This window comes from Struthio camelus, chromosome Z, assembly GCF_040807025.1.
Source record: "Struthio camelus isolate bStrCam1 chromosome Z, bStrCam1.hap1, whole genome shotgun sequence".
In the NCBI taxonomy this organism is placed as follows: domain Eukaryota; kingdom Metazoa; phylum Chordata; class Aves; order Struthioniformes; family Struthionidae; genus Struthio; species Struthio camelus.
In genome coordinates, this window is record NC_090982.1 from 77,789,030 (window position 1) to 77,801,608 (window position 12,579).

General features: G+C 42.2%; 1 protein-coding gene across 2 annotated transcripts in view; it reads right to left on the bottom strand.

The window, feature by feature from the left end:
* LOC138064576 (protein unc-13 homolog B-like) overlaps window positions 1-12,579 on the bottom strand; it is a 217,775-nt gene that overhangs the window by 168,939 nt on the left and 36,257 nt on the right. For both annotated transcript variants that reach the window (XM_068927825.1, XM_068927824.1), the window contains exons 6-7: window positions 6,104-6,174; window positions 2,932-2,989 (exon numbers count right to left, since the gene is read on the bottom strand). In XM_068927825.1, the coding sequence (XP_068783926.1) occupies window positions 2,932-2,989; window positions 6,104-6,174 (129 nt within the window). The remainder of the gene's footprint in view (window positions 1-2,931; window positions 2,990-6,103; window positions 6,175-12,579) is intronic.

The following is a 12,579-nucleotide window of genomic DNA, read 5'->3' on the forward strand; positions in this document are numbered from 1 at the left end:
CTCCCTTCCCTCGCTCACTGCTCCATCCTTCTTCCCCTCTCTACTTCCCCTGCAACAGAAATCACATCCATACAGGAAATGAGAAAATAACCGTGAGAGAAGGTGACTTTGGAAAGCAATCAGAGGCACGTGGAGAACACAGGAGCAGAACAGGGCAGGACTAATCTAATTCTAGCACTTAAGGAAAAGTATTTCCCCATTTAACAAACCCAGACCTGCCTACTGGAATACAATTTTCTCCAGCTAGAACAAAGTAGCCGGATAAGTCTTTCGAGAGCCGTAGGAGGCCTCAGCAGGACACCAGCAGCACATGCAGTGGCTCTCCCTGAGCACTAATCCCATTGTGTCATGCAATGCAAGTTAATTGTAAAGGAGAAGAGCCCTACAGTCCTTGTCTTCAAGTCAGGTCAAGAATGACCCAAGCTACTGACAAGTCAGACTAGATATACAGTTAGTTCCTTTAAATGCAAGCTATATGCAACATTTTAGTGCATTTTTGCTCTACAGCGCATCAAGTTTTAAGACAATTTTGTTAAGTTTTACAATTCAGGAAGACATTTTCCTGGGGAAAAAAAATCTACTCACTCCCAGAATTTCCTGCTTTTGCCTCTTTGTAGCTAACCCCGATCACTACTGGCAACAGGAGACCATCAGCTGGACCACAGATCTCATCTAGCACATTGTGATGGAAAGTTGGTTGAGTTTTACAGAGCAGTTTCTTGAGCCCATTTTTATTTTGTCTAAAAATATAACTGTCAGTTATTTACCCACATTTTAAGTAAGGAGGCTTTGTACTCAGGGTTTTTGTTTCAGGAAGGCCATCCATACTTGAAAGGGGGGTAAAGGGGTTTAGTGCCTGCTTCATATGCAAAGGCCAGGTCAGCTTTCAACACGGAGCCACAACCAACGGGTCTTCTGAGTTGAATTCTTTGGTTCTAAAGGACTACAAATCATTCAGACAAGCTTACAATTCTTATGCATAGAGTAATGCAGGCAGGGTCGATTTGTCAAACTTAGGACTTACTTCTACATTAAATGCCTATTCTGTATTTGGTCACGGAAACAATTTGATATTCACAGACGTTGGACACTTGCAGGCAACAGATAGGCAGAAGTGCATGCAGTGGCACAAGCTTCACTGAATTACCAGAAAATTCTTAAATGTTAGCCACATCCTGCATGAAATTTCTAAACATCACAATTCTAGTGATTCTGTTTTTAAACCCATGAATAATTAAATTCATTCTTACACAATACTAATTGTTCAAATTGGAGAACTTCAATTAATTATTTTAAAAGGTCACTTTCCAGCAAGATGCAGGCTGTTAACAGGCAACACAAAGGGCTGCTGTGGTTCTACTCTTTACTATCTCTACTTGCAAGAAGTGAGTTGGAACTCCAGCAAAGACACCTGCTACATGAGCTTGAAGATGTAAAAGCACCATGCTGTGGGAACAAGTGCAGCAATTTTTCCTACAGAGAAATAGTCTTGCTAATTTACTCATGCATCACAATATTTAGAACAAATCAATTAATCCAGTCTTTCTCAAACAAATGCAAAAGCCCAGGGCACGTTTGCTGAAATGACTTCACAGGCTGTAAGACATTTGTTCTGTGGACACTTTAGATTAGACAAATTTTCTCTGATCTTTTGACATTAGGAGTTTTGTATACTATGCTAGTATGATTTATCCAAAGATTACAGTTTCTCCAACAACTTTTCTTGTTTGTAGGCTTTACAAATCAATTGCATCCTTCCATATCTTCAGATAATATACACACACACACTTCATATACACACCTGCACGTAGGTGTTTGTGTATGTACGTTTTGCTTGGGGGAAAGGTGTTTTGTTTTCAAAAGGAGGATACATTTAGCACTACTTAGGATACCATTGCTGGAATACTTTCATACAGGCTTGTACATCTCAGCTACACAGTACATTCAGATTTCCTAAGCAACTGGTCAACATCCATGTTTCTGAAGCTAACTTTAGGATAACATAATAAAAGCACACAGATAAATTAACTCTTCTCTCCAAAAAAGGTAAAGAGTAATTAACATTTCCTAACGTTAACAGCTTTGTAGAGATCCTATAATCAGCCTAATGGATAAACATCCCGCAAAGTGTAATATGCAAGTCTTCCAGGATTTTAAGGAGAGAATAAAAGACTTGTTTAAATTATGAACCTTGAATTTTATGAATGTTGCTGCCAAAAGAAGATAAGATATTCAGAGACATCAATGAGGCTTCCTCTAGTGTATGTTAAGAGCAATATTTCAGAAATATAATTTTGCAGACCATCAGATATAGTGTGTACTATGCTGTTTTCCCATCCAAGTGTAAAAAAAAAAAAAAAAATCTAGTCACCATTTTAAAGTAGTATCAAAGAAATTAAAGTACACAAAACAGCTACATTTTAACAAGCTATGGGCAGCATCTCTGACTACATGTACTCTCCTCCCCTTAAAATTCCATAAGGGTCATAAAAATAATATTAAGTACATGATGTTTAAAGATAACATATCCTGACTCAGCTATACAATGAAAATTGAGCATCCAATTTTCTCATTTGCATTGGCATTATGGGCACCTGACAATCTAGGTGACCTCAGACACATCTCGTTTTCTTGATGTACACAAGGATATACAGTGGCTAAAGACTCGATGACCGATTTCACGTTCTAGCATCAGGAGTTTTGGATCAACATTTTTCATGGGCAGAGTTTTTCATAACCTACAAAAGTTATTAGCTTGACAGAGACTTAAGTATTGCTCCCTCCAGCTGATCTGCCATTTCTTCCATGCAGGTCTAACAAGAAAACACTGTTCAGATGTACCATCCTTTGATAACTAACCAGAGAAGGCAATGAAGTACACTAAAGGAAGAAAAAGTGTTAGGAAGAAATAAAAAAAAAGGTCTGACTTACAACACTGGGAGGCAGCACTGGGTAACGGTTTCTTCTGGACTTCCTCCTGAGAAGAATACTGAAGGAAAATAATAAAAACGCAAATTGGCAAGAAAGCAAATGTAACTTTATGAAACAGTTTTCAGAGTATGACATGCCACACTAGAGAAAACATCTCTGGCAGTATCAAAGCACAAAGTATTCTTCTTAATACCAATAGCAAACCGTTCTCCCAGCAGTCTCTCCCCTTTTTAGTGCAAAAAAACAGCTGTTAACAGTTGTGCATCTGGCTAGGATACAGTCTGCTTTAGTACAAGCAGAGGCACTATTTTCAATTCTGAGATTTCAATTTAGGCATCTAAAAGATCTGACTCTCTGCATCGAAGTTGTACAGTGGTGGGGAGCTCAGAACTGAGCACAAGCAAACTTTTATCTCGGACATCCAAGCACACCTTCAGGAGCTCAAGATTGAAAGTGTGGGGCGCTGCAGCAATACTGAGCTTGGAGATGGAAGGGCAGTCCAGAAGGGCTGTAATACTTTTGCTCAGCCAACGCATACAGTGAATCACAGAAGAGTTTGTAGGTCCAAAGTGAAGAATTTTTACATCTCTCTTAACACCAAATTAGAAAACGGAGATATTTCAATTAACCAGCTTCGATTTTTATGAAGTTGTTTGTCATAGCATCCAAGCATTCAACAGGGGAACACTGCTGATTTTATTTTGTTATCCTCCTCTGTGTCATATGACACAGAGATGTAAGAAAATTAGGACAACTGGGCAAAACAGTGAGAACAGTCTCTGCTAGGAAGAAAGGGTCTCAAGACAAGGAAAACAGCAACTTAGTAACCTGGGTGCTGCAGTTTCTGCAAAACAGTCTCTCCTTTGGTTGGGTAAGAATTATTGATCAGTGGAGGAGGATGACCCACAAACTTCTGTGGTGCTCATTTTCACACCTGTGCTATTTAAAATGTACAAGTGATGCTGAAAGGTGGTAAGTCATATCACCAGCAAGCTTCTACTTCACTGAGCTATTCAGGACCGCAAAAACAGGAACTACCAGATCTCATAGCACTGACCAGTTAGCAGACTGGTGAAAGGAAGTCTGCTGATGAACATCCTCAGCTGCACAGAACAGCAACAGGCTCTGAACTGGCAGTCATACTAAGAGATGAGATTCAAGAACGGTAACGGTTTGTCCTTTCTAAAACTTCAGCCCAACAGCTAGCAGCAGTCCCAAAAAGGAAACGGAACGCTAAGTGTTCAGAAACAGAACGCATTATTATGCCACCATATAAACTCCTAATGAATCTGCACTTTGAATACTGTTGTGCCACTTCAGCCTGCTCATCCTTTGTCTCAAATGGAGACAGCAAAAGAAGAACAGAAAAGATAAAGGCACAAAGCTGTCCTGTATGAAATGCCACTATACTGACTAGGAATCCGCAGCCTGAAAGCCAGCCAGGAGGAGAGGGGGCTGTAGAGCTCTGAGGGGCACAGGGTAAACAAAGGCAGATCAGTCATTCGATTTCCCCAAATAAACCTGCATCCAGCTGGTTTCATAAGGAAAGGTTTCTTTGTTCAGAGCAAACAAAGTATTTCTTCAGGCCACGCATAATGAAGTTGCTGAATTCCTTGCTACAACATAACAGGCTTAGTTGGGTTCAAAAGCCAACTGACAGTCGCTGAAGAAAAATCCTTCAAGTGCTCTTAAACACAAAGTTACTGCCTCGGGCTTGAGAAGTTCCTGAACTACAAGTGGCTGCAGAGTCAGAGAATACGCAAGGAAGGTGCCCCTGCACGCTTGCCCTGTTACCTGCTTCTCCGGGTCACTATCAGATGTGGCACTAGATGAGCCTTGGGTCAGGCCCTACACAGCTGCTCTTACATTTTTTTTTATGTTCTTACAGGTAAAAGTGAACATCCATTATAAATTAGACTGCAAATAAAGTGACATGAATTTGTTGTTATTATTCGGGAACAGAATGCACTTAACATGCAGACAGATGGCACTCCAAGGAAAGGGGAGCCTCACAAAGCTCAGGACATTTTTCACCACGTACAGCTTCAGTGAAGCACTAGAGGGCATCTACGCTCCACTGAAGTACCTGGCACAGACTTCTGCTACAGCCCACAGGCGCAGGGAGGCATGGCAGTAGTATCACTGACAAGCCAAACCACTGAATGAGCTTTTCATCAAATCCAGGAGGTTCTCAAACTTCTGTGAAGGCAGGAGAGGTTGCCCTTGAGCAATTATTTTTTAATTCACCTAAATATTGACCCATCCTCATCAAAAAGAAAAACCCACCTTAGTTTTCTCCACCTGCACAGCAAATCCAGTGACTGAAATAAGGAACGGACAAGGTGACAAATCCCCGAACAAGCTCCTGAAGTCACTGATAGCACCTTTTGCAGGGTATCTTGCTAAGGAAAGAGACCTATCAGAGTTTAAGCAAGCACCACGTTCCTACTCGCTGGTGTTAGCATTGCTACATGAGAGGTAAGAAATGCAAAACTTCGATCGCAGGAACTAGTAGGTCAGATCCGATTTTGAAATTCATCAGACAGTACAGTAGTACGAAATGTAAAGAAAGGTTTTAATAATACTAGTGTTCCAGGCTCTCTAATAAAAATCATAATTTTTAGTGTACAGCTGTTTACCTATGTACACATAAGAAAATCCAGGAAAGCAAAGCCATAGGTAGCAGGTATTACAATACAACGTTTATAACCTGAACCATTAACAGTTTGATGAGGTCAAAAGCTTTCCTTCCAGTAACGTCTCCTTTCCAGGAGAGATTCAGTAACTGTTTTTGTCTCCTTCCCAGAAGAAGTTAACTCTAAAACATCCTTTTTGACTTGATTTCATGAACGAAGACAGCCAATTACAGATTGTCAAAAGTTGCTTCATCCTCCCAAAAGGTAAGCCATAATGTTACCTTTACTTTGAGCGTACATGCATCAATAAAACAGTTCTATTTGAGCGCTTCCAGGATATGGAAAAATATTTCTCTGATTAACACCAACATTACACTTAAGAAAACAGTCTTGAAAACAGCTTGTGGAAGACTTGTAGCAGTGGCAGAACATTCAGTAGTTACCTTAACCACGGGAATTCAATACCAAAAATATAAGCAAGCTAAAGGACATTCAGGGCTATATTCCTACATTTATCTTTCAGTTCGGATATTTACCTCATCATCTCCCAGTGAGTTTATTTGTTCTAATTTTCTGGTCCAGTATCTGGCTTCTTCTTCAGGGATATCTATAGGAAAAGAATCAGAGTCACACCATCTTATTGACCAGGCAAGTTTGCATTTATCACCAGCAGCACTAAAACAGCAAGAGTATTCCAAGATCACACCAAAAAAACACACTTAATTTTGAAGTAAATAAAATGGCCTTATACCAGCACTCAGATGAAAAAATAAACATTCTAAATAGGAACACATTTCAAGGTCTTCAGAGCAAACATTACTTTCTTGTTTAAAGCTGATCAACCAAATATATACCACACAAAAGTAGGAAAGGGGAGACAAAGTGGTGCATGTTTAATTCGAGTATTAGCTTTATGAGGTGCCGCTTAATAATGGCTTGCTATGTACTTGACAACACATAACAAGATCAAGAGCTTCTTCTAGAGGCCTTCATAACCTCCAAAGAACAAGGACTCCTTTTGGATAGCACAGCTCACCTATGTACCTGAAGTGACCCAAATGAAGCATCAGACAAGAAACAGGCTCTTGTTTTCCTTTGCAGGTGATAAGGCAGATATGATGAGGTAATGAACAGAGTTACAGACACAGTCACATTCAATGAAAGCATATTCCTATTTTTATACTGCAATGCAGCTTCATTGTGAAATGAGCTGCAGCCACCCTTTCACCTTCCAGAAGATTTACCAAGTTAACTGCTAACAGCAAGTAGCAAGTATTACCATCTTTCTTGGTAACTATTTTCTATTTCACACTTCGAAATAACATCACGACCTAATGCTTTGAAGGGAACAACGAATTCTGCCACTCAGAAAACATCACTTCTCCGCGGCCACCTTTGAAGGTGCAGACAAACTGCTGCGGAGAGCTTAACACGAGGCAAGTCAGATATGAACTGTGCTTAAGGAACAGAGCAAGTGATGCACAGCACCAGAGGCCCAAGATACTGAAAGCACAGCATCAGTCAGGCTTCCAACCCAGCAGACTTAACGTAAATTATTTAACTGTAAATTATTTAGGATTTATTTTCTCAAATATCTGGAGTAAAAAACGAACAGCCAACCTTCAGTACCACCCTCCTGATACTAGAGCAGTCAGTCAGTCCTGCCTCCAGCAGGGCATCGACTATTTTGAAATTTGCCTATTCATGGCCTGTACAACTGCTTAAACACAGGGAGAAACTTCAGCACTCGCACGGGATGGTAGCGGCAGATGCAGGGACTGCTCTGGCTACACAAGACCAACCCTGCCAACCTGACCGTCCCCAGGACTGACAAATGTGGGTAAGTGCTCATATGAATTTAGCTGGTTTTCCCAACTCCTACAACTCTTAACTTTCTCAGGTGCCAAGATGTTTACACCTAACAAGTTTGTTTTGCTGCAATGAACTGTACCACACAAATATGTCCTCAACATGCTAAGCTGTACATCAGCAAGAACAGGAGAAGTATGCCGGGGTAGTTTCCTGATGAAAATGTACTTCCAAAAGTTACATCCATTCTAGCTCCTGAGAGAAATAATGAGAACTAATTCTTTTTTTTTCTGGAGGGTAGCTGTTTACTGAGTATTACTTTCTTCTTATCCCCAGAGAGGGCATCTGTTTGACACTTCTCTCAGCTACATAAACCATCATCTTTTTGAAGCCCGTGACCCAAAAAACATCTGGATAAACCACTGGCCACTATTTGAGAACATGAACAGCTTTCAACGCGAACAAGGAACATTTCCAAATTTCATGGAATTTCAAGTTGCAGAAGGAGGTATTTCCCTAGACTATACATGTTTGAATGTCTACACTTCTGCAAAATAAACACCATTGAATTTTTGCGCAGTAAGCCTTGTCCAGGCAAGGGGGATAAAACAAGCCTCACTTGAGAAAGTTTTAGGGAACTGGGAATTTAGTACCTGGGTCTTGAAAACCTGCACTAAGCAGAAAAAGGACAGGCCGTTTCCCCTTTCTGGAGGGGAGATCAGTGAGGTAATATATTTTAACTATAATACACACAGTCAGTTACTCTTTCTGATGTACAGCATGTTGCTTTGTTGTCACATGCTATTAGAAAACAAGGTAGGAGAAACACAAGACAGTCTTCCACAATTACGGGAAGTGCAGAAAAACATACATGCTTATGATCATCAGGCTGTGGATCAAAAATACATAGCTAGATTTCTTAGGTGAGCTCTGCACCAATTAAGGATGATATCTGAAGGAAATCTGGACATAACTGATTAACAAAGAGGACCTCACTTAACTGAAGTGCCATCAGCATAGGACCTAATGCAATTAAGGAGGGACAAGAAACTCCAATGACGATCTGAAACAATGCAAATATTAGAGCAAAGCTAAGGAATTTTGCCCTTGGAAGCCACCACATCTCTAAAAGCTAAAGAATTATTAATAAACTGAGGAATAAACCCTCCTAGCCCAAAATCTATCCCAATGAGATCCAGGAGGGAGGAAGTGATATCATCAACACTGCAGAAATTGTAGCGGTCTCAGAGCAGGCTTTAAAGCTTACCCATAGATCAGAGTTCATCTAAATGCCCAGACAACAAAGAGCACTGTGCATCTCTTGGATTTGTTTTTAATCTCCTGTATCCAAGGCACCAGTTTCATAAACAGAGGTATCAGATTTTTAGTACAGGATCACTACTGCTCTACAGAAACAGCTTTTTGTGCAAGTCAGAAATAGAGTATTTCTATGATCTAGACTTTGAGTTTTTAAGGGCATCTTTTCAATCTTGGAGAAACTCTTGTCAGCAATGCTAATGGCAGTACAGGTACTGCACAGCAAACCTTAAACATTAAGTAACCAGCCTACGAATTTGAGTGAAGCTACCTTCTCAGAAGAACAGATGCCCAACAAACCAGAGTTCTTGATTTTTTGAGAATGCATCTTGGAAATATTTAATTTTATCATCCATTTGTGTCTGGCCTCAGCCAGCTGTTTTGTTTAAGCTGCTGCTTTGGAGCACAGAGAAACCAAACTCCTAGCACAGAAATCACAGACTGACTGCTTACGAGGCACATCCACTAGCCAACTCCTGCACCAATACAGAGCTTTGATTACAAGTCCAAGTTACTCTGCTACATTAACTTTTGCTTACAAGACAAGAAGCTGAACTAGTCCAAACAGAGACCATCTGATGTCAGTCAAGGACTCTGCTGACATCACGCTTGGTAAACAAGACAGGAAGGCCATATGACAGTGAAACAAAATTGCTGAACAAGAACAACGAGAAGATGGGCAAATCTATTAATTAGCTTTTTGGACTTCTTAGTTTGACACTAACATGAAAAGGTTGACCGCTTTACCCTCCTTGTTTCTATTGCCGCCTTCAGCCAAACATTGAAAGCTGGAACTCTTCCGCATCGCTCTGGGCTGTCGGTGTCAGGGTGCAGCAAGGGCCAGTTGCTCCCTAAGAGAGGGAAGCCAGGACCTGAGCTTGATACCTCACCAGCCAGGGCCCAGGCTTACTGTACCAGAGCAAGGCGAGCTGGGCAGATCCAGAGATCACGGCCAGGTTTGACCAAGAGTCCAGATCACGAGGTTAAGTTCACGGCAACGCGGCAGGTCCAATGTCACGCCAGGAAGTCAGTCCACAGGTCAGGGTCACGTCCAGTGATTGCCAAGCAGGTCCAGGGTAACAAGGCAGGTCCAGAGTCAAGCTGGGAAATCAGCTTGTGGATGCAGGTCTGGATCCGCAGGGCCCAAGGCCAGGCATGGGCATGGCTGGGGCCGAGCTGCAGATCAGTACACCTCCAACATAGTTTAGGCAGGGACAGAAGGCCACAGGCTGAGCTGAAATGGTGCTCCTGGGCTCAGGGCAAGGATGCGAGTGGTGGAGGCCCCAGGTGAGGCTACTCAATGCCATTAAGGCTTATTATCGCCCTCAGGGCCCTAACACCAGCATATACTGCACCACCAAGAAGTAAGGGCACTCCATTATAGAGACTAATCGGGCTGGGGAAGGAAGTTGAAGAGAACTTCCTGTGTCTGTACAGACCATTTCTCCCACAGTCAGACTCCCTTGGATATTTAAATACACCAGTATTCTCTCTTAGAGATCTCTAGCTTGCAACAACCTTGCTTGCAACACAGCTCTTCTCTACCACGAGGCTGATCCAGAGCTCTTCACTGTACTCCTTGCACACCATCTGGTGCCACCTGAGCTTTTCCCAAGTAGCAAGTCCTGGGCTGGGGCATATACCTCAGCTGCACACAGGCAAGAGTAAGCGATGGAAGTAAAAGAAAGAATTAACCACCCTCGCTTCCTCTCTTCCTTAGTTCCCAACCCCAATTTCTTCTCTTTCCAGAGGTATGGGAGTCCTTACAAGTTCTCACCGAGATGCCTTTGCACACTTCTCTTTCTGTACGGTTCCCAAGACAATAAAACAACAAAGCACATTTACTCCACCTGATGGCTGGATGCAGATCAGCACGCTCACTCCACCTGATGGCTGGATGCAGATCAGCACGCTCACTCCATTTATCTGCTAGAAACAGACTGGCATAGACACAAACTGCTATAGTTTGGGAGCCAAAAGCATTAAGTACTCCACCATGCGAGAGACTTGTACACAGCCACTGCACTTCTAAACAGGGGAACAGAGAAAAGTTGCATTTTAACAGTAAAATTTTACACTTGAAAAGCAGCGTCTTGGAGAGGAGCCAGCACACATTCACTACATCTCAGGACAACAATGGCAAGACTGATTCTTGGGCTGTCTTCTCAAAGTTTCTAAAACAAGCAAGAAGAAAAGCTGTCTCCTGTCTTATTTCTGAAAAGAATCAGATTTGATCAGTAACCAAAGCTGCTCTAGTCTGTCTTAGACAACAACCACTTCTTCCCATCAAGAAAGCAGTTTATTATCATTTTTAAACAACTATTAAGCACAAAAATGCTTTGCACTGTAAGGGTTAATATCAAACTCTCACTAACTCTCACTAAAGCTCACGCTTTTCTCCATTTTCAGAGAAGAGGATTTTCAGTCACTGTTTCCGAGAGACCAAACATTTAAGAACACAGGGCTGGCAGCCAACATTTAGGCGAGAGCCTGGTCCCCAGCACTGCGCTCCATCACACACACGTGCTTAGCGCAGAAGGGTCCACAGATCTCTCTCCCCTACACACCACAGCCAACACCATGCTCACAGCACCAGTGAACACAAAGCAAGACCTGCATCCAGAACATGCAATGTGGATATACAAAAGCTAGAGTGAGGATCTTACAGATGTTCCTGGTCCCATCAGGAGTGTAAGTATTAGCAAAGCGTAACTCCTGGATGACCACTGGAAAGATCATATCTGATTATATCACCAGGAGCAGAGACTACAGCAGTCCTCACCAGCCTCTTCCAGAAGACGGTTGCTTCCCTACTCCAAATTGCTAACTGCTTTTAAAACAGTTCATGGCAGGGGTGGGGTGGGGGATCTCTTGGTTGCCTGCATCATGTACTACCAATAACAGCACCAGCATGCTATGCATTTCTTCCAGCTTTTAGCTGTTGCCAGTCTCCAGAGAAGCAGAAGAAAGTGTGGGAAACTTGAAACTTGACATACCAGGGAGGAAGAATCCCAAACATATTAGGTAGAAGTAGGAACAGCAAACTAATCTGGGATAAATATAGTACAAAGAATCAAGAATCCAAGAATCTGGAAATACAATCATGTTTCATACCAAGGACTTCATCAGCTTTTGGGGTTTTGAAATTTATTTTCTCTTATACTTCCTTACAAACTTCTCAAGTACCACCTAAACACAATGAAACATTTTAAATGTATAGATTGAGCAGCCTGGGGTACTGCATCCACATGCATCATCTAACCTAACAAACAGAGCAGCCAGAAGCGATAGAAAAAGTACAAAAGTACACCCCAACAGAAGAACACTCTGTTTTCGTAAAGCTGCTACTCGAGGTAGACACATTTTACCAGACTCGGAAAGCAGCACAAGCTGTATACGAGCACACAGGTATCACTCCTGGTCTTGTGCTTCTACAATATCCAGGAGATCTTCACCTGGGAAACAAAACATGATACACAATGTTCCTAAGTACCATTGCAAACATGCTGTTATTAAAAGGCTACGTCTACAGTGACAGAACTGCAGACATAAGAACTTCCACAGCAGACCAAAGATCCATTCAGTTCTCTGTGCAGGTTCAGAGCAGCTATTCCCAGCTGATAAGGCAACACAGGCTTAACAAGTGGGGCATGAAGAGGTCATGCTGCTGCCCTCAGCCTAGAGGGACATAGCTCAGCTCACAGCACTGCCCCTGCCTCTCTCCCAGTGGATTTGCTGAGCAATCTCCATGCATCCCTCCAAGACTCCCAAACTGTCTCCTAGGGCCCCTCCTCCTCCTCCTCCTCCCGAGAGGTGGAGGCAGCAGACATTCAGTCACCACAGGAAGAGAAGCACGGCTTGAGAAGGTGATGTGGGTAGAGGCTAC